At 57.1% G+C, this 27,462-nt stretch overlaps 1 protein-coding gene across 4 annotated transcripts in view; it reads right to left on the bottom strand.

The window, feature by feature from the left end:
- The window catches only part of SDK2 (sidekick cell adhesion molecule 2), a 171,543-nt gene that overhangs the window by 55,659 nt on the left and 88,422 nt on the right, over nucleotides 1–27,462 (bottom strand). For all 4 annotated transcript variants that reach the window (XM_084647193.1, XM_084647195.1, XM_084647194.1 and 1 more), the window contains exon 3: nucleotides 4,280–4,386. In XM_084647193.1, coding sequence (XP_084503319.1) covers nucleotides 4,280–4,386 — 107 coding nt within the window. The remainder of the gene's footprint in view (nucleotides 1–4,279; nucleotides 4,387–27,462) is intronic.

Here is a 27,462-nt window from a genome sequence, read left to right as displayed (position 1 = left end):
GCTTTGAGCAGGGGTTTGGACTAGATGAGCTCCCAGATGAGCTTCCAACCCTAATCTCCTAGGATAGGCCAACTGTGTGGATGGTTCGAGCCGACTCATGACTGTGGCACTGCGGGCAAGGTCAGAGTCTCACTCTGCCGTCTTATTGCTCAGCCACGCGCACCCTGGAAATGTATTGCGGTTTCAAAAAATAGGAGTAAACGGAGTAAACTAGGGTGTGTGAGGAAGAGGGGAGGGAGGGGAGATATTTTATTGACTTCCCTTAATTGCTGTAATTAAAAACATGTAAAGAATCTTTTTTTAACGACTTCGCCATTATCATTAGTTGTTAGCGCAGCTGCCTTATTAATTTCTCATTAGCTTCTTGATTTGTCATCACTCTTCGGGAGCGGGGTTCATGGGGATCTGGCTGGGACCAGCTCTGGGGGTGACACTGGAGTGGGGTGGGCTCCCATCCAAATGACCAGAGGAGAAAGCCAGTCCCTCAGCACTGGAGTGAAATCACCGCTGGGCAGGGGGCCAAGACAATACCTAGGGCACCGCTTGAGCCCTGCTTTGGCCCACAGGATTAAGTGCCACTCCTGCAGCCCACACCAGGAACGGTCCCAGTCCAGACACAGAGCCACCAAACTCATTGCACCAAGGCCTGGGCCATTTCAAACTAAGCTGCAAAGGCCCCCTTACCGATCAGCTGGATTGTACCGTTCTGTCACTGCTTGGCTCTGCTCGGAGACTTTAATGCTAGATGAGACAATGAGACACAAGCGGGGGCTTGCTCAGACAGATTCCTCAGCTCATTACAACGGCCCGGAAATCTCTCGCACTGCAGAGGATGGGCTGAGTTTCTGAGGAACCCAGGAGCGCTCACTTGGGTGTGCCGGTACTTTTTGATTCATAGATTTGTAAGGCTCAAATGGCACATGGGGACCATCTAATGTGACCTCCTACGTCACAGCACACCCCCACCCCCATGATTCCAGCATGCAGCCCTCACCTTCTGGCTGAGCGAGAGCGTGCCTTTGAGAAAGAGTCTTGATTTAAAGACTTCATGTCCCCCATTTCCCTAGCTATCCTGTCGCAACGGTGAATTGTCTTCCCTGCAAACAGTGTGCACCTTACTTCCAGCCTGTTCTCGCACCGACTCCCAGCCACAGCCTGCTGGGCCTGTCGCTGCGGCTTTTTGGCCAGGTTTTTCATGACAGCAACGAGCGGTTCCGTTATCAAACAAAAGGGTAGACGAGTGTTTGCATCTTCAGATCCAGCCGCTGTGAGTCCCACTGGGGCAGCTCGGGCGGGGCGAAAGCCCTCGCCGGACGTGTCAGGGATGACGACTGAGGGAACCTTGTCCTGCCATTTTAATATTTCACCTTGAAAATCTGTTGCCTGCAACAGGCTTGTTCGACCTCCACCTGCTCTGCGCTGCCTTGACAACCCGCTTAGCCCCACCCCGGGCTGGGGCGAGTGTAGGGAGCTGGTTGGTCTCGCACGCAGAGCCCAGCTGCGCTAGGTGCTGGGCTTAGCCATCGCAGGAGACAGTCCCTCCAAATCTGAACAGACAACTGGGTCCGGGGAGAGGAAGTGACTCGCCCAAGGGCACACAGGGAGGCTGTGGCAGGGCTAGGCCCTGAACCCAGATCTCTGGAGTCGTAGCTCAGAGGCCACCCTTTCGTTCTAGCAGAGCTTTGCTCTGAGGGTAAGGCTGTGCCCGTTAGGAGCTGTAATTCGCCCCCCTGCCAGCTCTGCCGGGTGGGACCAGGGGAGGCTGCTGCGCAGACAGGGCTCTGAGCAGGGGCAGGTGACCTGATGGTTAAAACGCCCGAGACTGGCTTGCTGTGCAGCCTCCACCTTGCTAGCCCGGAGGGCTGCCCCGCTGGTGAATCATGGGGCCTCTGCCCAAAGCAGGGGCCAGCGCATTGCCGTTATACGGCCTGCTGGAGATGGCAGCCCTTCCCAGGCTGTGCTCGTGACCAGCGGGCACAGGACCCCATTCGCAGAGGCGGCTGGGAGTGCGCAGGCCTGCTCAGGTGGCTGCGGTGGTTCTGATTGCAGCGATGAGGGGCTCACCCCTGAAGGATGTAGGTCCGCCGTGAGGGGAGGGGACACGTAGCCCATCCCAAGAGGCCTCAGGCCTGCGTGGGAACAGTGCTGGGAGAACCAGACCCGGAAGGGAGGAAGACAGAAAAGCCTTGGGGTGACAAACACTCAAGGACGCGGTCAGTGGGGGGCCTGTGCTCCAGCGTTCCCCCTCCCGCCCCCGGCTGAGTAGCTGTCAGATGAGAGGCGGCTCAGTTAATTAGAACGAGTCGCCTGGCTTTTCCCTTCGTTACTGCTGAGAACCGGTCCTGGCCCGAGGCTTTCATCCTAGCGCCGAATGAGGGGGATCCAAAGAGCCCGGGCGCTGCGGGACAGCAAGCCCCCCAGCCAACCAGGCTCCTGTCATCCCTGCATTACCAGCCCCCTGCCGCTGTGGTGTTTGACCCCATGGTTGGGGCACCCCCCTGCCTCCCTCAACAGCACCGTGCCCAGCGAGGATCCCCCTTCTGCCCGCTTCCTGCCAGCCTAGGCCACCCCTCCCTTTTCAAACGCTTCCCAGCCAATTCTGCCTCTGCCCTTCTCCCGTGCTGAGAGGCGGGGAGCTAGGTCAGCCAGCCCTGGGCGCACGGCTGGCTCTGGGTCCCTGCCTTCCACATGCCCCATGTGAACCTCCAAAACAACCACCCCTCTGCCCGAGGGGTCCCAGCCTGCTGTGCTGGTTGCCCACCTCAGGGCCTGATCCTGCCTGCCTCGTCTCTTTACAGTGTCGGCCCTTCAGGGCAGTGCCCGTCTCTCAGCAGGTGTCTGTGCAGCTCCTGGCAAAAGGGGTAGGAAGCAACGCGGCCAGGGGTGGGCCCCGACCCAGACTGGGACCCACCACTGGCCGCGTTGCTTCCCAGCCCCACGCTCCTTGGCCCCGTTGTTCCAGTTCTTTCCCCTCTCTCTGATGGACGCCAGCTCCACACGGCTCGGCAGGAGCCATCTGGCAATCCCGTGCCTCACGCCAGCCTGAAATCCATCATCTTCCTTCCAGCCTTTCCCGCTCTTTAGGGCGCCTGCAGATGCCTCACTGCTGATTTATGCGGGCGGCTTGCCCCACACCAGCGTTTGCATTTGCTTTCCATAATGATTGTAAATGCTGTTTACTTTGGGTGCCTGTCGAAGGCTACTCAGAGGAACAGATTTCTCTCGCTCTTGGGTGAATTCTACTTCTGAGTGAAGCCTGGACGATGCCAGCTTGAGATAGGAGTGGGGCAAGCTGCCCCTGCCCTAGCTCTGCCAAAACACCCCAGTCCTGACCCACAGCCCCCCCTGCTCTTCCAGTTTGGCCCTGCACCCCCCAGTTCTGTCAATGCTCCCTTCGTGCTGAACCACAGCCCCCTGGCTATCCCAGCCCTGGGCTCCCCACCCCCAGCTCTGCCAGTGACCCTCAATCCCAACCTGTAGCCTCCAGCTATCCCAGCCCTGGGCTCCTCACCCCCCAGCTCTGCAGTGACCCCCAATTCCAACCAGCAGCTATCCCAGTCTTGGAAACTTCTCACAACTCTGCCAACACCCCCAACTCATGGCCCGGTTGCAGCTAATTTCAAGCCCAGCAGTGTGTCTGAGTGGCTCAAATGATTCCTTCCAGCGTGTATTGTCTTGCGGTGAATTCTATCTACCGTCCTGCCGCCCGTTCCCCTCGCTTCATTAGGCCCCTCTGAAGTTCTTCATGCTCTCTCCTGTGTCCTGCACATTTTGTCACCTCGCTGTTCCCCCCCTTTTCCAGCCAGTGCCAGGATGCCCTGTCTGTGAACCTTTAGTGTGTCAAAAACGGAGCTCCAATTCCGACCCCTTTGCTGCTGGTCTCTTAGCCAGAGTCTGAGCCAGCCGAATCTACTGCACTGAGCATCTCTTAACGACAAGAGTGGAATTCACTCGGGGGAGTTACACCCGGCGAGGAATTTATCCCGAGGTCACCACTGCTCACGAAGGGCTCTGCCCATATAGAGGTAGCATCACCAGGCACAAGATTGGAAGGTCCTTGGGGCAGGGCCTCTTTGCTGTTCTGTGTTCATATGGCACCTAGCGCAGGGAGGCCGCGGCCTCGGTCAGGCGCTACTGTCATAACCAGAATTAAGAACAATGACATCTGCCCGCCGTGGGCCGTGAAGGTCTTTGGGCCCTGGTGGATTCTTCAGGGCACTCCAACTCCGGGTACAAAAACTCACCCACCAACGGAGACAAGAAGGAGGGTGCGACTTACATGCCACCTGGACTTCCGTCTGCCTTTGCAAGAGGGCCCCCATCCGATTGCGGACGATGCAGCGGTAGATGCCGGCATGGGTGCGGTCCAATGATGTGATCATGTACCTAGAGGGAGAGAGGGAGAGGTGACTAAATAGATACAGACACGCAACTGATTAGGTACGCTGGGAGGCCAACCACAATCTGTCACCTCAGCCAAGAGACTAACCGAGTTCCCACTACCTTTACGTCTCTCTGTGCAGAACCACAACGATCCAGGCACTTAGCTATTGATGTGCCTCGCTGCAGTCGCTCATCAGGTGCCCGTTACTTCTCCAAAGCCAGACCACAGATGTCTCAACCCATGAAAGAAGCTGGAGGGGTGGGGGAAGGGAGGGAAAAAGAGAAAGCCCCCTGCTGGCAGCCAATGGTATTACAGGAACACAGCCTGCAGGATATATTTGCATTTTTTACCCAAGATGCTTTGTGGAGCATAGATCCATCAGTGGCTATTAGCCAAGATGCCCAGGGACACAAGCCCGTGCTGCAGAGATGACCCTAAACCTCTGACTGCGAGAGGCTGGGACTGGGCAATAAGGGGATGGATCAGTCAATAAATTGCCCTGTTCTGTTCTTTGCTTCAGAAGCACCTGGCACTGGGCACTGTCAGAAGACAGAAAATTGGGTGAGATCAGTGGTTCCCAACCCGTGAGCACCTTTCACGAAAATATCAAATCTCGCAAACCCCCTCCTGAAAATGAATATTGCCAGGGATTTTCTCCCTTACCTGAGCATAAATTATAAAAGCAGTGATCTTGGAAATGATTTGTTTTGTTTTTTTTGACACGCTTGTTACACACTATTATTACATTATTATTGATCATTACATTATTAATTTTATTACATTATGAAAACGGCAACACTCTTCCAAGATCTCACTTTTGTAGCTCATATCACTTCGATTAAGCCTACATGTTTCATCCAGGAGTACAGACGTGAACCAGCACAAAGGTATTTAAGAAGCCAACCCAGATAAAGAGTTCCTCCCACAAGCATTCGGGTCTTGAGCAGTCCAGGCAAACAATGCATGACTACAACAAAACTTAAACTTGTTCTGCCAGGAAGTCATGGTCCCGGGGCTTGAGCTGCCGGGCCCTGGTGCCTGGGGTCCCTAGGGACGGCTCTGTCTGCCATTACAGAATTTTTTTTCCCTGAGAACCCCCTGATACATTTCGCGAACCCCAGTTTGGGAACCACTGGGCTAGATGGACCCTTGGTCTGACCCAACATAGGCACCATCTTTATGAGTTGCTGACCCCTGCTCTGCCCCCAAAGGCACCCCGCCCTCACTCCTCCCTCTCCCCCCCAGCGCCTCCTGCACGCTGCTGAACAGCTGATCTGCGGCTGGCGGGAATCGCTGGGAGGGAGCATCCACTATTTTTCCCTGTGGGTGCTCTGGCCCCGGAGCACCCAAGGAGTCAGTGCCTATGTGACCCAATTTGGCCGTTCTTATGGGCTTTGCAGCCACGTGGCTGCCCTTGCTCTAACGCATACCCTAACGCATGCCTTTCAAAAGCAACCACGCCAAGTGTGGGATGGGAGAAACCTCTTGCTGCGGTGAAATTGGCACCCTGGTGCAGGATTCGGCACTCCTCACAGTACAGGACACAACGCAGACATGCGTCGCATACGTATTTCTGCCAGGAAACACGAGCAGTGTTCACTAGCTGCCCCACTGCCCGTGTCCACCTGTGGCAGGGATAGGAGACGATTCACATGATGGAGAGGCAGCAGGCTGTCAAAGGTAGAGACGTCTGGAGGGGCTGTCCCAGAACTCCTGACCTTTGCTTGCAGCCTCTGAGCTTCACAGAGGCCAAACGAATTCCCGACAAAGCGCTGCTCTGAGTCACTGGCACCCGGCTGCACAGCTCTGACCCCCAGCAAGGACCCAGAGACCTTCAGGTCTATTCTGGGCCTTGGGGAACAAGCATCCTTGGCCCTGCTGACCCCACGAGGGAAGGGGAGAGAGCTCAGGGCTCCTTCCCCCACATTCTGGACTGCAGCCTTTAATGCATGTGCTTTTCCCTTTCACTGCTGTGCCGTTAATGGCCACACCATTCCCACACCTACCACTCAGCACGGCAGGGGAGTCTGGAGCTTGTGTGGGCCCCTTGCCTGGGGGATCCCCGCCCAGGTCTGGGGCCAATGCTGGGAGCTGGTGCCACGGGTCAATGCATCACACTAGACCTCCAGGCATCAGATTAAAGCGAAGCAAAGTCCCAGGGGCTGTCTCTGAAAACAACCCTGTTCTGCCCCCTTTCCGAGGGGACCCCAGGTAAGGAAGTGGCTGTAAAGGGTTGAGCCGTGCCATTCGCTAGGCGCTCTTCAGAGTCTTTCTTGGCTGACTTTATTACACTTTTACACTCGACTGGCCAGAGTTTATGCTCCTTTCTCTTTCCCTCACCAGGATTCAACTTCCTACTTTTAAAGGAGGATTTTTTGCCTCTAGCCGCCTCTTTTACTCTGCTGCTGAGCCCTGGAGGCATTTTTTGGCCCCTTGACTGTTCCTTTCTTATTTAGGGTCCATATTTCATTCGAGCCTCTATTATGGTGTTTTGAAATAGTCTCCATGCAGCTTGCAGGCATTTCACTCTGGTGACTGCTCCTGTTGATGGCCGTCTAATTAGCTTCCTCGTTTCCGTGTCGTTCCGTTTGGAAGTGAAATGCTACAGCGGTGGGTCTCTTTGGCATTTCCCCCCTACCAGGCTGTTAAATTTAGCACATTCTGGTCACTATTATCAAGCAGTTCAGCTGCATTCACCTCTGGGACCAGACCCGGTGTGACACTTAGCACTAAATGAAGAACTGCCTCCCGCCCTGTGGGTTCCAGGACCAGCTGCTCCAAGGAACAGAATTTTTATCTCTGCATCCCGCCCTTTGACTCGATGCGTCTTTCACATACAATGCCAGTCCCCCAGCAGCACGACCTACTCTGCCTTTCCTGTCCCTTTTGTACCCTGGTATAACTGCGTCCCATGGATTATCCTCATTCCCCCAAGTTTCCACAAGGCCTCACTTCCTGCCAGGCACCCTACCACATCTGTCTTAGTATTTCCACTCTAGCATTTTGACAGGCTGTCTGCAGCCAAAGATTCCTGTATGAAGGTAGCTCCAGCCCCTCGGCTAAGGCAGCCAGGAGAAACAACCCCCCCCCCCCCCGTGGCCCAAGATCCAAGCCAAACACCGCAGGAACCCCAGAAGAGCGAAGTTCTGCTTGGCCAGTGGCGTTCTCCCTTTCCTGCCCACGTCCAGGGCTAGACGGAGGTTACAGGACCCCATGGTCAATGCTAGCTTTGCAGTCAGAGCATTGCTCTGAGCACAGCAAGCCCATTGCAGCTCAAAGAGAAGCGAGCCATGAGCCAGCGTGGCCATTCCTGGGGCCCAGTCCAGCTCCCCGGCATGACACAAAGGGAACCCAGGAGCTTCCCCTGGGGATGGGGAACATGGAGCAGCCTGGCTTCCCAGCTCCAGCTCTCGACGGGAGACAAGCTCTGCCAGCCTGGGGCAACAGGCAACTTCTCCAGCTCGAGCAGGGACGCTGCCAGGCATCGCTCAGACAAACTAGCTCTAGTCCCTGAAGCCCCACTCTTTGCCTGCTCCTCGGCCGAGCCGCTGTGCCGCCCCCTCTCGAAAGGCCCTCATGGCTCACTCCAGCCCACCCAGTTTGTGCCAACGTGACTCCAGTGCCTGGAGAGACAGGATGCAGCCTCAGCCGCTCCCAGGAGAGGGCCCAGTGAGGCTGCCTGGGGAGCAGGGCCGGCCCGCCCGGCAAGGTCACCCAGCCCAGCGTGGTTCTGATTAGTCTGGATCCAGCTGCACGCCAAGCCTCTTATCATCACCGCCACCCGCGGCTGCTGCGCTTATCTCTCCCTCGCTAGCCTCAGAAGATTATTAGGAGATAAGGAAAATAAATGTACATTGGCTCGTTTCGGCGCCCTTGGGCACGAGTGCTTACCTCCTCCATCCTAGCCAGGCCCCACTCACCCCAGCTTGGAATGGGGCGCCAATTCCCTGTGTATTTAACACTCATCCCCCCGTATTGAATCATGTGGGGATTACAGGGGCCCCGACCACGATCAGAGCCCCATGGCACACAGTCCCTGCCCCAAAGCGTTCACATCCTAGACCAGGCAGGAGGGGGACAGGGATGCACAGAAAGGGGGAGCGATTTGCCCAAGTCATGCAGCGGGGTGCGGAGCTAGGAACAGAACCCAGCTCAGCAGTGTCCCAGGCTAGCAGCCTGCCTACTAGACAACACTGCCCCTTAGCTTCAGCCCCCCGAGCTTGCAGGGTAAAGCAGCACCTCACTGTTGGAAGGCATGAGTGGCAGCCGGGGCATTAACCTCGGGGCTTCCTCTGGACTATTTTTCTTCAGAACAGAGAGAAACCGGAGACGGAGAGGAGTAAATAAATAAGGGAACCCAAGCCTCCCCCGTGAAATCCAATCAAATGCCGCAGACTGCTTTGATTCGGCTGCGTTTTGTCTTTTCGATACACAGTTTAAATTAAACTTTAATAACGAGAGACTAATGGATAGTCACTGCCTGACAGACTAAAACCCCCTGCCCAGCCGCTGAGGGCGTCAGCACTGCCAATGCCCCCCATCGAGGCCCCCCACCCGGTCAGCTGGCACCCAGACAAGAGCTCGAGTTGAGCATCTCGCCCCCTGCGCGGCTGCACATGGAATTGAATCTGCCCCATGCGGTGGCTGCAGAATGGGAGCCGGGAGCCTTTGATGCAGCAAAGGGGAGGAGGGCGATAAAGGTTTAGCTTCAAAACCCCACAGAGATCTGGGGGGAGCAGCAGCTGCAGCGCTCTGCCGTGCCAGGGCTCTGATGCCAAGCGGGGGGCGGCTAAGGGAGTCGAAGAAGTGGCTGTTTCACCCCAAGGAACCTCTCAGGGGGCCTGAGATAACCTAGATGTGCCCTGAGCCACCCCTGGGTGCATCAGTGAGTTGATAGCTGGGAGAGGTAGTCATATCGTGGGGACGTGCTGTACAAAGCTTCCCCCACCTGCTCCATCTTTGATGACGCCCCTCGATCACAAGTGGCAAAATACCTCCCTGCCCCCTGTTCCACTCCTGGGCTTCAGACATACCCAGCTCTGCCAGGGCACCTCAATCCCGACCTGCAGCCCCCGGCTATGCCAGCTCTCGGCTCCAGACACACCCAGCTCTGCCAGGGCACCTCAATCCCGACCCGCAGCCCGCGGCTATGCCAGCTCTCGGCTCCAGACACACCCAGATCTGCCAGGGCACCTCAATCCCGACCCGCAGCCCGCGGCTATGCCAGCTCTCGGCTCCAGACACACCCAGCTCTGCCAGGGCACCTCAATCCCGACCCGCAGCCCGCGGCTATGCCAGCTCTCGGCTCCAGACACACCCAGCTCTGCCAGAGCACCTCAATCCCGACCTGCAGCCCCCGGCTATGCCAGCTCTCGGCTCCAGACACACCCAGATCTGCCAGGGCACCTCAATCCCGACCCGCAGCTCGCGGCTATGCCAGCTCTCGGCTCCAGACACACCCAGCTCTGCCAGAGCACCTCAATCCCGACCTGCAGCCCCCGGCTATGCCAGCTCTCGACTCCAGACACACCAAGCTCTGCCAGAGCACCTCAATCCCAACCCGCAGCCCCCAGCTATCCCAGCTCTCGCCTCCCCACACACCCAGCTCTGCCAGTGTATCTCAATCCCAACCCGCAGCCCCTGACTATGCCAGCTCTGGGCTCCCCACACACCCAGCTCTGCCAGGGCACCGCAATCCCGACCTGCAGCCCCCGGCTATGCCAGCTCTGGGCTCCCCACATACCCAGCTCTGCCAGAGCACCTCAATCCTGACCCGCAGCACCCCCTGATATTCCATTTGTGCACTGCACCCTCTTCACGCACATATCTCTGCCAACGCACTTCCTCATCCCCAGTGTGAAGCCCACCCCTGAAACGCAGTCGGCTCTGCTGATGCCCCTGAATCCCAGCCCTGGCCACCACACTGGACTGTGCTATAGGGCACAGGAGGCCTTCTGCTCAGGGGCACGCTCACTGCTGAGACCTAGCAAACTCATGTCACTCACCACCACAGCCTAGATGACTCCTCGGTCTCTCCATAATGACTGACAAGCCTGGAGGACCCCAGGGCTGCCATGGGCTATGAGTGCTGGGCCGTCTTCCTGTCCGCGCTGCTTGACTGCCCTGGCCTTGGGAGCTAGCAGGGGATTTGCAGAGACAAGACAAGCACTGTCCAAGTGTGTCTGAGAGAAGGATCCTTGCGTATTTCAATCCCCTGCCGGCTCACAAGAACAGAGCAGAAAGGCAGATTGGAGCCAGGAACAGGCGCATGCCGGCCTGGTGTGCATGACTGCAAGCAGGCCCTGTGTCCTGAGAGCTGCTCAGCAGAGATACAAGAGCTAATCGGCATGGCTTGCCAGGCCTCTTCTCAAAAACAGGGCACCGCTGTTCCGAGAGCAGCCGTGCGAGTCACCAGCGTGTGCAAGCCACCACTGTGCTGAAATTCCACCGAGTCCCCTACCAGCCCCTAGGTGGCAGTGTAGGACCCCCGTTGGGCCAGGAAACCGTTTCCTAAGCGCTCAGCTCTGGCTCTCCAGCGCAATGGACAGGCCAGGGGCCACCAGCGTCCTGCCAGCCCTCCCCCTGCCCCGCTTTCCACTGGCGGCCAAGCAAGCCCGGAGTTCCAAGCCCCAGCTTGGCTGGCCTCGTTAGCCCGAGCGGCTGCGACTCCCTGGCAGCCGTCACTGTCACCGGCTCTTCGGGCGCTTTGGGCCAGAGGGAGCACCGCCAGGCCCCTGCATTCCTGCAGCACCTCCCTTTCCACAGCACACAGCTGTCCCCCCGCACCCCCAGATGATCACAGCGCTCCCGGCTGGGCCAATCCCAGCATGCCTCTGGTGGCAGCCGCCCAATGCAGCCACCTCTGGGGTGGAGGGTGTTAACCCACTGGCACACATCGCGCTGCACAGGAGCGAGCTGAGCCTCAGGACTTGTCAGCCCAGGCCCCGGCTGACAGGTTATGAGCTCAGCTGGGTGGCGGTAGAACCGGGCTGGCTGAGTGATTGCTCCTCCCCCTGCCCGGTTCCTGTCCCGATCGCTCCTGATCCCTTGCTCCCGACTCCTGCTCCAGCCATTAGGCCTGCCTTGCCCACGCCTCGCTCAGTACGCCACCATTCTCCCGCCTAGGTGGGGCTGGGGTGAGGGTCATCGGGGGATGCATCCCCCTCCCAGCCCTGGATCTCCTGCTGTGCTGAGCGGGGGCAGATGGCTCACTAAGGGGGAGCTGCTGATCCTGCCCCCCTGCCCCGGCCTTGTCTCTGCCTCACGTTTTGTCGTGGCTCAGTTTTGTCGTGGTTTGGAGAGACACGGTGAGCGAGCGGCATCCAGGAGAGAAGCAGGCGAGCCCAAGTCCCCCCAGCCCCGACCCCCGCTGTCTGGGCCAGTGGCCAGCAGTCCCTTGGGCACTGTGTAACTGCCCCCATCCTCCGCTTCCCCCCAACAAGGGCCGGCTGTCACTGGCCACTGCTGGAAATGTCTGACCGAGCTGTCCCGGGCAGGGAGCTGGCAGAACAGGGCCGGGGGGCAGGACAAGCCCCAGGGGGGAAAACGCCCTCGCCCCCGGCAGGTGTTTGCAGTGTGACAGTGTCCAGCAGTCCCCCAGAAGGCCTGTGTGCCCCACTGGGGTCCAGAGCCAGGGCTGGGCTCTGAGCGTCGCCGGGGCCAGGGCACGAGAGAAGAGCTGGGTGGAGCCTCTCCTGCCTGACGCCAGCCTCGGGGAGATCAGAACTGGGCCCCACCAGTGAGGGCTTCCCTGCTCCCCTGCCCGAGCGCCCGGCTTCAGAGCAAAGCTTCCTGGAGCGGGTCTGGAGCCTGCCCTCTGGGGCGGGCACAGCGGGGCCGGCAGTGCTGTTCGAAAGACAAAGAGGTGCCAATATAAAAGAACCGGCTGAGCCCTATGGCCTGTGCCTGACCCTGCAGGGAGCACGCCTGGTGCCCGGTGGAAGAGAGTCCTTCAGTGTCACGCCCGATATCGACCAAGATCCTGACTGGCTTTCAACGAGAGATTTCAATTCCGCCGAGCTGTCAGGAGCCGATGCGGACACCAGAACTAATGGGCAGACTCTCCTTGCACTGTCCTCGGTAATAAATCTCACCCGCACCCCCAGCGCCGGCGTAGAGACACACACGTGCTCAAACCCACACACAGACATGGAGCCACGGACAAGCACACATATGTATGTGCCTACCCTGGGGCCCAGAAACACACACGCCAAGGCCTGGCACACCTCAGAACAGACCCAGGTGTGTTTCCTTACACAGGTGCACGCACACGCACACCCATCCACACCCATCCACATGTACACAGACGCAGCTGTGTGCTCGTACCCCCTCCCTCTGCTCACTCGCCTGGAGCTCTGTGGACCTGGACCCCATGCACCTCTCACTCCCTCCCCATGGGAAACAATGGGAGGTCGCGGCCCGGCAGGGCTGCCGCGAAGGCCAGCAGCGCCAGGGGGAGAAATGCACCCCAGGGACCCGTGTGTGTGGCTTGGCAGACCCGGTGCTGTCCCCCGGCTGAGTCACACGCAGGCAGCTGGGCCAGACAAGCGTGGGGCTGGCGGGAGGAGGGCGAAAGGGGCAGGGTGCTGCGGCTGGCCCAGGTCTGCAGAGGACGCTATGCCCTGGTGGAAATTAAACAGGGTGCCCAGGGATTTGCAGCCACCCCAGACCAATGACACACCCTGCTGGCCCACCCGCAGCCTGGTGCTGAGACGGCCACATGCATGAGCTGGGCACAGAGGGAGCTGGCAAGACTGGTGTGATGCAGGGGCAATGATACACAAGGGCACGGGGGCAGCCAGACAACCCCAGGGGTGTCAGCCGCCCCCACGTGCACTCCTCATCTGGGGACAGCAGCGAGTTCCCATGGGACCAGCGTCCTGCTCAGAGATGCAGAAGGGCTGGCGACCCTCTGGGCTTCTCTCTGCCCTACGTCTGGCTGGCATTGGCAACATGTCTACTTCAAACTGAGCTCCCGCCGGGCTCCAATCTGCGAGTGCTGCGTCCGTCTGGAATTGACCAACTAGTCAGAAATGGCCCACGCCCCCACCCGTGAGCAAGTGAGCAAGGCTCATTGGGGCGGAGCACACACTGCACCTGCACCTCACCGCAGCGGGACTGCCAACCCCCAGGGCACAGCGTACGGAAGAGACAGCGAGCGCGTGATACTGCACTCGCACGCCGACTTGCAGAGAGCAAAGGGCGGGAAAGCTCGCGGGGACTCGGCAGCTGCATTCCCGGCTCCGACACTGTCTCACTGTGTGACCTGGGGCCATGTCCCCGTGCCGTGCCTCAGTTTCCCATCTGTAAAAGGGGGATGAGAATATGCCCTGTTGCCTTAAGCAGACTGTGCAGGGCTCAGAGCTTGCTAAGTGCTTGGTAAATAAACAGGAAGGGCTGAGTACCACACGTGCTTCCTGAATTGCTGGCTCACCCAGAGGATCAGATCACGTTGGGCGTGTGGGTAACCCTCACTTGTCTGATCCCCAGCAGCGCCCGTTACATGATACCTGGCCTTGCATCATGCCTGGTGCACATGCAGCCTGCTCACAGAAGTGCCCTCTGTGTAGGCACAAGCATAGCCATGTCTGTAAATGCACAGACAGACACAAAACTCTTACGATGCTTCACCCCACCGAGTCTGTGCTGTGAGCTGGGTGTGTCAAATTGGTCCGCCAACCCCCGGGAGCCAGGGCTAGAGACTCATTTGAATTCAACCTCCCCGCTCACACCCCTGCTGGCCTTTTCTATCAAATGAGCAGCATGTCAGTGTCTCGGCCTGCCAGGCTCTTTGCCTGGATTCACCGGCACTGTGGAGTGCATCAAACACCTCGGAGCCGTCACCTTGGGCCTGCCAGGGGAGAATGAAGAGATCCTGAGCTAGGTCCGTGAGGCGAGACACCCCTGCAGGCCCAATTAATGGGCCTCTTCTCCTTGCCACCAGAGGCAAAGGGGCCATTAAGGAGCCGGCCTGTTTTGCACACCTGAATGGATGGAAATCGCCCAGAGAAAGGAAACAAATTACTCAGCACAGCTTGGCCTGCAGTTATTAACCAAATCAGAGGAGAGACTTTGTTCTCCACTGCTGGCCTTCCGTAAAGGCTTTTATCTACTTTGGCTTTAATTTTGTTTCCTTTCTGATCTCCCTTGGCATTTAGAGGATCGTTACTGAGTGCAGGTGGCTGCCTGACAAAGGGCCAGGGCTGTCTTCACGGGGACGCGAATTAATCGGGGATCACAATGCAGTGGTGGGCAGCTCTGCAGTTATTAAGCAGGAAGTTTTGTTTATGGTATAAACCCTTAGGAGCGTTTGGCACTGAAACCAGCCCCGTCGTGGCACGGCCTGTCCTCCGTCACAGCCTGGTTTGTTGCTGCCACGCTGCTCAAGAGCACTGGGCTGGGGCAAACCGGTTTGTTATTGTAGGGTCACTCACAGGGTGGGGAGAAACACGCTGGTTTCTTATGGTGCGGTCACTCACAAGGGTGGGGATATACACACTGGTTTGTTATTGTAGGGTCACTCACAGGGTGGGGACAAGCACTGGTTTGTTATTGGAGGGTCGCTCACAGGGGCTGGGACACACGATGGTTTGTTATTGGAAGGTTGCCCATACGTGCCGGGCTGCTGGCATTGATTTTCCGGGCTTTTCAGTGATAGAGAGAACGTTGTTTCTGAGCGGAATCCATGCCTACAGAGATGAATGGTCCGGGCTGTGCAAACGGGACCGATGACCGAGAGTTAGAAGGAAAAGCCAAGCCAGACTTCCAGGCCCAGGGTTCAGGAAGGGAGCTCAGCCCAGGGAGGGAGAGGTTATGCAGGTGGCTTCGTGGCTTTTCTGAAGCACCAAGCCAGAGCCCCTGAGAGCTGCAGTGATAATGTGACATGGCGATGGCCAAGCGATAGCGTGACACTGAACCCTCCCCGTCTATCTATCCAATGTGATCTAGCTCTGCGTAAACCCGGCACCACTTGACACCCTGATGGAGAACGGCTTAATTAAGTCCCCTCACGTGTCCATCACAGACAGCTAATAGGCCTGAAAGCTCAGTGGCTGTCCAAGCCCCCGGAGCTGTCACCGCACTGCTACTCCCGGGGTTCAATAACGCTGTTTTAAATCCCATTGGCCATAGGCTAAACCAAATCAATCCACGCAGTAGGTCTTTTCTTCCAGGCCTGGGAGAATGACGCTGCATCCAATGCCGGGGCAGCAAAGGCCAAGGGGCAGAGAAAAGGAACGGCCCCTGAGCTGCCCCAGGAAATCCATCTCCCAAAGCCCTTTCCCTCCAAAAGGGGTTTGGAACCGGGGTGACCCACACCTGCTCCCCTGGGCGAACCTGCTGGCAAAACAGCCCCTTCTGCCCAGGGGAGGAGACGTGGGGATTTCTAGGCTCATCTGCTTTGTTGGTTCGGGTGGGAGATGCCCTTGTGGGCTCCTTCCCCAGCCCTCTGCTCCCATGAAGATGAAACAACTAGAAACAGTGGCTAGCACTTCCCTCTGTGGCAGCAAATCCGATGCAAAGGCATCTGGGCTATTTTGGGGGGTGGCCGCCTGACCCAAGACATCACCCGAAGCTCATGTCACTTTATTATCATAGGGTCACTCACGAGGGCTGGGCTGCAAGTGCTGGTTTGTTATTGTACAGCACGGGTGCTTACGAGCCCTGGGATGCTAACACTCCCTTTGTTAGCGTAGGGTTGCCCAGGATCGTGCAGGCTGGTTTGTTATTGAAGGGATGTTTAATGGCTTATGCCACTGATTTATTTTGGGGGGTGAGGGGACGTCGCAGCTGAAGCATCTGCTTTAGCAAATTAAAAACCAGAACGCCGCAAGGTCCAGTGACGCTTTCAACACAAGCCACGGTAAGCAGCAGCTCAATAGATTTGGGATCGCAGAGCCTTGGCACAGCCCCTTTGATTAACACACTGTATAACGACTAATTAATTCTACAGGGGGACATGTACGAGAATCGTTATTGTGTGATCAGGACATGGCAAGAGAGCATTAAAACACACTTAGCAAGATTTACCAGCTCCCCACATGCAGAGAGCCGTGGCCAGCCCCAGCCGAGGCCTCACTCAATATGTTTTTAACCATCCCCCTGGTATTTAATCAGCTCATGTTAACGGCATTATTGAATCTCAATTAGCTCCTGATTGGAGAAAGCTGCATTTTGACACATGAGGCCAGAGCCATCCTTGGCGGCTCCTGCAAAGAGTCCTTTTGCTGTGGTCAGGGGAATTCCAGTAACTCCAGCGGCCTTGTAAATCGCCAGCTCAATTGGTCCGGCTAGAACAATAAGCTGTTTAATAATTTATGCACATGCATTAATCTGCTGGCTTCCTACGGCGCGCAAGGGGCGGAGAGCCCAGCCACGTCGGGCCGGAGAGAGGCACAAACAACAAGACGGCTATTCATGTTTCAGTATCTAAGAGGGACAGAGCCAAGGTCAGGGCAGGAGGCTGGGAACACGTCCTACTTTCCTCCGCTGCTGGGGTGAGTGCCTTCCTGGACTGCTGATCCAAACTCACGAATAGACACTGGATCTGTAACCCCAGCTCTTCCACGGACACCTCCCCTCCCCATTAACCAATCAACACGCACAGCTTGGCTATCCTACAATAACACACGCAGCCCCGCCCTCCAGAGCAACCCTACAATAACATACCAACCTGGGTAGGTCAGGGCTCAGGAGAAAACTGAAAATCAAAAAAGTGTCTCTTTCCAAATATAACCGGGAAACACCCCCCTAGGGCTTCCCATGATATTGGCCTTTTCAGTGTTTTTTAAACTTTGTTCCTCTTCTCCAGAAACAAATAATTCGATGGGGACACTGCGCTGCATGGACCCTCCTGCCAGCAATGGGGCCAGAACTCAGAGCCCCCTGCTCCAGAAGCACGCACCCCAGCTATGTGAATCAAAGAAAAGTCTCCCCTACCTCGGAGGGGCCTGTCACACGCAGTAGAGCGGTCCCGATTGCCCCCAGTACAGGGCACTGGTACATACATACACGCGGCACTGAGCAGACCCTTCAAACGAAGTGACACCCAGAAAGGGCAGAAGCAGCAGCCTCCCACAGGGCGGGGGTGGGGACTCACCACTGTGAGTGGGGGGCGCCGGCGGGAGAAGTGACTGCAAACCCGCTGCTTCTCCAATCCGCCCCAATCCCTGGCCAGGCGGTGGCCACCTGGCTCACTGGAATGTGGGTCCCCACAGGCAGGGCAAAGCCTGACGGACACGGGTCCCCCACCCTTTCCACTCCTCCTTCCCGCTCTGGTTTAAATGTAAAGTTCACTGAACCCTCAAGAACCTTGCAGGGTTTGGGATGTGTCTGATTTTTAACTGGCTGCATTTCCCTCACCCCTGCGGTCAATTCCGATCAGACAGCCAAACCCTGAGCTCTTCGCTCAGCTCAGATCCCCACAGCCGGTGGCCATTTACTTGTGAGGCGCGAGGAAGGAGCCCAGAAATCAAACTGGGATTCTGCTCTCTGGTTTCAGCAGCCGATTCTTGCTCTCGCTTGCGTCAGCTTCGCACTGGTGCAAAACCACTGACTCGGGCAGAGCCGCTCCAGAGGGAAACCGGTGGGAGCGAGAGCAGAACTAGGCCCGTTTTCTTCCCAGCTTCCTCCGAAAAGGTATTACAAGAGCCAAAACGACAATCCTGTGCCAGAAAGAGAACCCGCGGGCATCTGGCCCGAGCGAGGCGGTGTGGGGGCTGTGGCATAGCAAAGGAAACCCAAACCAGAGCCTTGTGGGGAATTAGTCATGCAAAAATGTTTTGGGGGGTGAGCGATGTGTCTGACGAAGCTAATATGCAAGCCAAGGAGCTAATTAAATTTTCCTAGTCTCCATGCTTCTGGCAGAGGGCTTCTGGGTTCTTGGGAAAACGTGGGAAATCCTCTGGGTGGGCGCTGGAGTCCTGCACCAGATGTGGAGGGGAAAAGGGATGGAAGCGGAATGAGAATTTATTTAATAGAGGGAGAGGGGCGTGTGTGTGAGAGTCCGTCCGTCCTTCCATATTCTAATATATGCGCGATGTAATTTCAGAAGGGAGCAGGACTCAATGCAAACCCTAATACGACAATCTCATGTGATAAATTACCAGCTCTAACCAATCTGCATGTTAAATTTCTTGCACGAGAAATAAATATCCTCAATCCGCCAGAGAAGCTCTTTCCTTCGGAGGGTTTCATTGAAGACATCGCACGGCCTGATTTGCATGTTATGATTCCGTGTATGAAAAGAGCTCAGACTCCGGAGAACCCACAGGAGAGCCACACGCTGGAGAGAGAAACCGCAGAAAAATTTCTTAGCCCCGAGCCATAGGAGTGTGTGCGCACCGGGCTGGGATAGAGAGAGTGCAGCACACAATAGGCAAAATCTTTCCAACTTCTCGGCCTCAAAACTCTCCAGAGACGCTGCGTTAAGCTGCCTTCTCCTTAAGGAAGGACGAAACCCTCCTCTGAGCTGTTTAGCTTTTCCCTGAGAGCCTCCCCAGGATTTTTCCAGACACATGCACCAGGCAGGTAAAAGGGGAGGGTGGGAGCTGACCTGCAGAGACTGGTGCACAGACACAAGCTAACCAGCACAGCGATCTTCTGTATCCTTGCAGCGCCCCGTAGGCCGGGCTGTTGGAGCCACAAGGATGAGCCCAGCACGCTTCATGGGGGAAGCTCGCCAGCTCTGCACCAGGCTGGTGCAACCCCAGGGCTGCGCGAGGAGGAAGGGCTCCCTGACCTGCATCCTTCCCCCTCGCCCTTCTCGGCACCTCCACAAGTCGCCCCCCTTTGCGTGCCAGGCCCTGACTGAGGCAGGGGAGAAGAGGGGGGTTACTATGGAAACGCCGGTGCAAAGCCGGGAGACAGGTTCTTTTCTTTAAAAAGAAAAAAGTGAACTTATTAGTCTTAAATGCCATAATGACTGAAAGGCAGCGCAGGAGCCCTCGCTGGGCTAATCAGCCTTCGTGCCCCCGCTCCTTCCTACTTCCCTGCTCTTTTCAATCGGTTTGAGGGCTCGGTGTATGCGGGGGGAGGGACTCCAGGGCAGTTGCACCCACGACGGGCTGCCCGCGACAGCACCCAGATCCGGTGCAAGGTGGGCAACGAAAGCAATGGAGCAGACGCCAGGCTGGGGGGCATGGCGCTTGCTTTGGGAATTAGTGATGCTTTGTTTGGCAAGAGCAACTGGAGCCTGGGCTGTCCCCATGCCAGGGCAAGGAGCCCCCAGCGCTGCAGCCAGCTGGCCAAGGGCTTTCCGGGAACCACCGTCCACCGGCTCCTTGCGCGGAGCCTCGGCAGACAGGCTGCCACTTCCTCAGACGCTCCCTGCTCTTGGCGAGGGAGGAATCTGTCTTGCCAGGGGGCGGCATGGATGGGGTGTAGGCAGGGGCGGATGTAGCCTCCAGATTCAAAGGGTGCACTGTTCTAAACTCTTCTGGGGTCACGGACCTCCCTCCCCATGGGCATGGGGGGGTCAGAGAGGGCCTGGGCCTGTTGGGTCACTGCCCTCCCCAGGGGGATGGGGGGACTCTGCCCTGCGTGTGGCCAAGGGCTGCTTTCCTGTCCGGGGAGAGAGAGAGAGGAGATTGCTGGAGTGGTTAAATGGGAGACAGAGACAGGACGCCTGGGTTCCTGGGCCAGCCCTGCGACTGCCTCACTCTGCGAAGCTGGGCAAAGCCGTTCCCCTCTCTGTGTTCCACACAGAGCCTTGGGCCAAACCTAGCCCAGAGGGCGGGTGCAAAGGATAACAAGAAGCCAACCCAAATCCAGAACTCCCATCTCGCATCCAGGCATTTCTCACTGGGCAGGCAGCTGGCATCTTGGACACCCCAGTTTCACGGGGGCAGGCTGCCAGCTCTTTGGGGCAGGGACTGGCTTTCTGGCCTGGCCTAGCGCAACAGTGTCCTGGCTCGGTCTCGGGGCGATACGGTGACACAGACAATAACCAGTGTCTAGGGTGGCCATCAACTCCTAGGCTATCAGCCAACTCCTAACGCTCTGGCCTGCATCTCTGCTGACCAAGCCGGGCCTCCCGGGGCGAACGCCTGGATGGAGAGAGAGGATCGAGCGACAGAGCAACCAAGCCAGGAGTCAGCCGGTACTTCTCTTCTCCAGCTGTACCCAGGGCTGCTACCGGGCGACAATACCCCAAACTGCTTCCTTCCTGGGCTGGTGCCAAGACGGAAGGATCAAGGCACAGAGATTACTCAGCTGGCTTGGTAACCGGGCTGCCCTTGTGCCACTTTAAACAACTACAAATCAAACTGGGCACTAATTCATAGCCCTGGCAATGGAACCGATCAGATAGTGAATAGCTATCAATGGCCAGCGCTCACCCCACCCTGTCGCTGTCTGCTGGCTCCCAGGTGCTCCTCTGGAGTCTGCTGTCAACACCTGTTGTGTCTCGTCTGAAACTCAGTGCTTCAGGGTAGAGACCTTGACTGGTGTTAGGCTTGAATCGGGCCCAGAGTAACAGGTCCCTGGGCCCAGCTCCTCAATGGAATTTTGGTGCCTAACTCCCCTTGAAATCGAGGTGCCTAAATACCTTTGGGGTCTGGGTCCTGCCCCCTTAGTGTACCGCAATACAAATAAATAATCATGTTGTGCATTTCGAAAGCACCTTCCACCCAGCGGCACCAATTTGCTTAACGATTGCATTAAGCCCCACACCCTCCAACTGGAACCCCTTAACAAGAGGGGAAACTGAGGGCGCAGAGGAAAGCCAGGGACTTGCAGAGCCAGGATTAGAACCCAGGAGTCCCCTGTACTAAGCATTATAACAGCAGACTCTACAATCCAATTACCTTTCTCCTGATGTACCTGAAGGGAAAACACTCTCTCCAGATGCGGCAAAATTCACTGTTAATTGTGAAATAACTTCACTGGTAAAGCAATTGATCCGAGCAGAAACCCCGGCTAGTGAAGAGAAGCACTAAAGATGATAAACAATTTTGACCCGCGTAATTACTTTTTTCCACCCTGAAACTGGTATTTGCTGAACAACCGTGAGTGATTTTCCTGTTACGAGGGCTGCACAGTGCAGTAATTGTGCCATTAGGAGCGAGCTATTGGCAGGGCTGGCTGAGCTCGGCTCCGGAGAAAGGGGAAAGAAAGCCGCAGCATTGGGTTTCAGGTCACATTTCAGCATCGCTGCTAAGCCCCAAAGCATCCCAGTGGGAGTGACCGGCTGGCAGCCGTATGGTGCATGCTGCTTGACTTACAGTCCCTGGCGCTGTACATAGCCGGAGCACGCTGAACGGACCAGGTAGAGCATATTGCTACGCAGGCTAGCTCTGCCCCGGCGGGCTGCCTGATCAGTCCGATGCTGAAAGTAACAGCCACACAGCTACACGGCTCTGGCTTGTCGCTAGGCCCCTGGCAAGCCAAGGGGTGCAGCCACCCACGGGATGTTGGAAAGAGACCGCCGGCCTAGTTTGGTGCTTGATTTTGTAACCTGTAATGACGTGGCGGTGGGTTGCCTCTCCATTCGCCACTCCCACCTGATGTGTAGCAGAGACCCAGGCAGCTCCACATCCTTCGCCCCGGTGCTGGGAAGAGCTGCCCAAGCAAACCCACTGCAATGACCCAGCCATGCCGGGGCCCAGGGCAGTGAAGGAGAAGATGGGTTTCCTGGGGGCAGTGAAGGAGAAGTGAAGGGTTTCCTGGGGGCGCACACGGGGGGCCTGCCTTGTTCCTTTTGCACCAGGGCCCGCAGCACAGACGGATGGCAGGTGCGAGCTCTTCCAAGCCTAAACTGGCAGCAAAGAACGAAACTGCCGGAGCACTGGGGAGCGAGACGCTCTGCAAGGCCAGCCGGGCCCAGCGGCAGCTCCACGGCGTCGATCCGCTCGCCCGCTGGAGAGGTGCCCATGGCCGCACCCCGGCGCAACCCTCCCGAGGGTCAGAGAAAGGCGGGAGCCCTTGGCATAAAGGGATCTCCCAGCCCTGCCCTTGCATCCAGGCCAGCCCTACTGTCCCCAAGGACAAGTCCATTTCTAAACTCGTTAGCAGCTAATTACTACCGCCCCTCTGGCTGGCACCGTGCCACCTACATCTCTATTAACCTTCCATTTAGGCCCATCACAACTAATTCTGGTGCTTCTGCTTCCTCACCAGCAGCCCCCCACTTCCAGACAAGAGGCCCAGACCCTCGCCTCAATGGCGTCCGTCTCCACGGAGACTCAGGCGGCACCAAGCTGCCGAGGGCCGGCTGGGCCCGAGCGGCTAGAGAAGAGGGTTAGAGTTAGGCAGTGATTTGCTTCATTAGCTGCAGATCGACGGGTTGACTTGTTTGCCTTTCCCCGCAGCACGTGGTTGTTTTCTCTCACAAGCCTCTGGCTGGAAGCTGGATTGGGGAATCTGGAGCCTTCTCAAAAAACGGCCACCTTTGCACCCAAGAGACAACCGTGACCGTCACACTTACATGAAACCTTTCAGCCAATGATCTCAAAGCGCTTCAGCAATATGGGCCCTGCTCGTATATTACAGATGGAGAAACTGAGGCCCAGAGCTAGACGGTGACTCTCCCGTGGCCACCCAATGAGTCAGTGGCAGACCCGGAAATAGAACCCAGAAGTCCTGACTACCAGTCCTTTAATTACTAAACCACGCTTCTTCCCAGAGCCAGCAAGCAGACCCCCAGAGCCCCACTGCTCTAACCACTAGCCCCCACTGCCCAGCTCAGTGGTGGGAATAGAACCCAGGAGTCCGGACTCCAGGTCTCCTATGCTAATCAGGAGGCCACGCTGCCTGTAGTAAACCCAACCCACCCACTCTCGGCACCGGGACACGACAGTGGTGGATGCTGCAGGGTGCATTTGGGGCGGCCTTGTCCCCGTGACCTCAGCACCCCCTTTGCAGACTCTCCTCCACAGACTGTGCACGCCGCCCCTCCACCCCCACCCTGTTCTTACTCGGGTTCCCACAATCCAATTTAATGGTTGACATTTTGCATTATTCCCGCAGCAATGGGGACCACGTTTTGCTCCTGGCCTGAGAGTGCTTCAGCTAATCTGGGCCCCTCTTCGGGCTCCCCATTCCTCATCGCCAATGGGAGATCTAACGTAACTCTCATCAAGACATGAACTGTGCCACCCGCCGGGCTTAATGACTCCTGTTTTCACCGACACCTCTGGCCTGGAAACGGAGGGGTTTCCACACGCTGGCCAGTCCAGCTTGTACCCTAGAGCACTGAGAGCCTTGATGTCATGTGGGGCCAAATCCAGCCATGGGGTAAAGGAGGCATCAAATTCAGTGGCCTGGCACTTGCTTACACTAGGCCTGCAAGCCCCATGTGCTGAGACACGGGAGAGCAGCTCCCCTGGCCCAGAACACTGGACGACCAGCTGGTGGGGATCAGAAAGGGTCCTCTCCCCTGGGCACGCTGACCCACCAGTCGAAGATGGCATTGGTACGACTGACCACGTGCATCGCAGGCAGGGGCAGCAGCATGGTCCAGCAGAAAGGGCAGAGGAGACCTGGCTCCTAACTCCAGGCTCTGTCGCTGACTTGAGACTCGTCGTCGGGTGCCCGGGCCTCCGTTTCTGCCGTGGTTAACTGAGGAGAGGGAAGCCTGCGGGGAGCCACAGAGGTACGGCTAGTTATTAGAGCGATGATGATGGTTTTCACTTTGCATCAGGTGCTTGTTTTCCAATGTGTCCAGGTCACCAAGGGGCAAGACCGTTGGCGTGACATCCTCAGCCCAGCCCTGCTCTCCTGACACCTAAAACCTGGGAAACCCGGCCACAGCCCTGTGAAATCCAGAGAATGTCCCCATCACTCCAAGGGCTCGCGGGCCGATGCAGTCAGGGAGAGAAAGATGGGGCCATAACTGAAGGGGTTAATCCCCCCTGACCCTCTTGGGAGTTGGACCCTGGCAGCCAGAGAGTCCTTGGAGAAGTGGCTACGTCAGCTGCCCTGCCTTTCCACGCCAGACAAGTGACTGGCTGCCGTTTGGCAAAGTGAAAAGGTTTCCTTCCTCCAGCAGCTCAGAGGCACTCTCTCTCCAGTGTCCAGCTGGTGCAAGCAGGCTGAGTAACTTGGACAAGGCCCTGGAGAAGGTCTAATCTTTATTGTTTGTCCCTTTCCTTTCCCTCCCTCCCACCCTGGCATCACATCTCCCCATCCCTCTCCCAGCCAGAGGCTGGGCAAAAACCCATTTTCATTTCTGTACCTTTCGATGGATAACAGTGACGTTTATTCTTAAGCAGGTTTATTTTTTAATTTTTATCAATGTAAATTTTCACAGTTGTGGGAAATTATGGGGTGGGGATGTCAGACAATGGGGAAGCCGGGCAATTATTTAATGACAGTAGACTTGAGATTCAAAAAGTTAAAGGTCTCTAACAGTGGTTTTCAACCTGGGGTCCACAAACTATGTCTAACATTCCCCAAAAGGGTCTGCACCCTTCATTGGAAATTTTTTTAGGGGTTCGCAAATGAGAAAAGGTTGAAAACCACTGCTCTGTAACCCTGAAAACACAACCTGTCATCATCCCGTGTCAGAACACACAAAGGAAGTAGCCTTAAATCCAACTCGAACGAGTTCTCAGGCAGCATTTGCCTTACTTTGCCTAGCTGTAAATTTCACTTCTCCTTGATGGACCTATTGGTTTGTGGTGAAACGGACATTTTCTGATATCCCGCTAACCCTTCCAAGCCTCCCTAGCCACGTGACCCTTTCCCATGGGGAAAGGCCTCGATTCCCCCTCCCCATGCCACTAACAAAGATAGGACGACACCAGCTTGGTTCTCAGCGGAGGCAGCCCGTATCGAAATGCCCCGCAGCACCTACGCTGGCCAGCGGGGCGGCGCTGCGGGCGAGGGAGCAGCGAGTGGCTCTGCGTCCCGGTCTTGCACAGTGCAGCTGTTGCGGGACTTTCCAAGAAGACGGAAAGAGCCCCCTTGACATACTGCCCCACACCATAACACGTTAATCAGGAGCCTGTTTTCTGTCTTCTCCTTTAAGAGCTGCAATGGCTGGCTCCTTTCCAGGCTGATCCGTGTGCATGCCACAATCCCAGCCCCAGCACCTGTCACATGAATAAATAAGCCCACCTTGGAAACACCGCCACAGCAGCTGCCAGATAAGCTGTCGGGTCGGCCTCCACCTCAGCGCTTCTCTCGCTGCCCTGGTTCATCGGCTCCCCATATTGCTCACCACACCGATCCCCAGCCCCCCGCAGGGACCCAGAGATCCACCCCGCCCACAGCCCCGCCGGCTTTTCTGTTGCCTCCCGGATGTTTCAGCATCGAAGGAGAGTTTATAGAAATGCACAGGTGGCAGAGCAGCAAACCCAGCCTGATTCTAGCTCCCAGCTCTAGCCCTCTGTCTGGGAGTCCACACCCCGGTCGGGACACTCATCTCGCTTCCCACTCCAACAGTGCCCTCAAGTCCCCATCTTGGTGCCTCCCCTGACTGGTCAGTCCCCTGAGTCGGCTGTGCTAAGCGTCTTGGTGGGTTTGCCCCAGCTGCCCGCGGGGTGTGTGTGTGTGTGTGTGTCTGTCTGTCTGTCTGTCTCCTGGGCCTGCGGGTTGTCAGAAGCCCGAATGGGAGCATTTGTACCCACAGATCCCTAGCTCCCTCAAACTGGCAGCTGTGTTCCCATGACTGGCTGCAGTGTAGGGGGCTCCCAAGAACCCTGGGCTCTGCTGCCCTGGAAGGCTTCCCCCCCCACTCCACGGGGCTGCTGCGGGCATCACGGTGGTGCCTCCCTCCCAATTCAGGGTGCAAGAGCTGGGGCGGGCGGGTCTGTTCTCACAGCAGGGGGCAGGGAAGGCTGAGGCGTGTGACGGGCTGCGTGTGAAACACCCACACGTTGTGCTGGTTCTTCCTCACCCACCCGGCCCCCACTCCACTGGGCAGCACCAGCTTCACTCTCGCCCTCTCACTGGCAATTTGTTCTATGCTTGTTGGCTTAGTGAGTGACACCCCCCTCCCCTGCCCCGCCCCAGAGAGTCACTGCAAGCCAAGTCTGGAGGGTCTTACGCTCGCTGCAGGATTGTGGCTAAGGCACTGGGCCAGTATTTGGGAGCTCTGGGTTCAATAGCCAGCTGCCTCTGTGACTGCAGGCAAGACCCTTTGCAGCTCTGTGCCTCAGTTTCCCTATCTATAACATGGGGAAAATGACACTTGCCCAGCTCCAGGGGCTTATGTAAAGACAAAGTCATTAATGATGGTGCGATGCCCAGATGCGATGGTGATGGGAGCTGCAGAGACATTGTTCACTCAGGCAAATGCCCCAAGAGGTTAGCTGGAGTGCAGAGCCCAGGAATGGGCCCTGGGTGCAGAGCGACGGGGTGTGACTCTGGCTTTCCCAGAGCTCGCTGCCTGTCTGGGCACAGCAGGGAGGGGTAATTTGACTCTTAGTTTGGCATTTTTTCTTGCAACCCCAGAATTTCAACTGGAAAAATAAACCTCAAAGCAGAAGCCCACCCCAGCCGCCCTGCGCAAGGTGCCCCCTCAGTCTGCCTGCGGAGTGCTCCCACGGACATGCCAGGGAGCTCAGCAAACCTTCCCGCATGCCGGGTCCCGCTTTCAGCCTTGCAAGGAAAGCGAACGGCTCCAGACAGCTCCAGAAGTCAGATCCTACCCAGTGCAGCGAGGGCAGAGACTGGCATTCCTGAGCCTTCTGCTCCCACCCCCTCGGCTAACACAAAACAAAGTTACTTCCCTTCATAGCAGGCCGTGGGCCCAGCGGCCAACAATGGGGCCCTCAAGGCGACCGTCAGGGAGGGGATTTCACACTCGGGCCCATTGTCTGCAGTTCCCAGGGTCCTGGACCACTTAGGAGTTGCTACGGCAACGAGAAGCTTTTGGATTTGATTACTTGAAATGGGGAATGGCTTATCTAGGGCTGAATTATTGATTAAAATAGAGAGGATGACACACATGGAGGAGAGGGGGAGAGGCGCCCGGCTTGATTTAAAGGTGAGCCTTGAGCGGCTGTGACTCCGGGCCAGTGGCTTTTCTTTCTGATTCCTCCCACCTGCCACGAGAGCCGGGGAGCTGGGAATAAAGCTGACAATGGGCCCCGGGGTCAGCGGGAGGGGCTATCATCGCCAGGCTGGAGGGGGTGGCG

This window comes from Lepidochelys olivacea (assembly GCF_965140295.1).
Source record: "Lepidochelys olivacea isolate rLepOli2 genome assembly, chromosome: 14".
In the NCBI taxonomy this organism is placed as follows: domain Eukaryota; kingdom Metazoa; phylum Chordata; order Testudines; family Cheloniidae; genus Lepidochelys; species Lepidochelys olivacea.
Note: the sequence above shows the minus strand (reverse complement) of the source record. Positions and strands in the feature narration are given on the sequence as shown.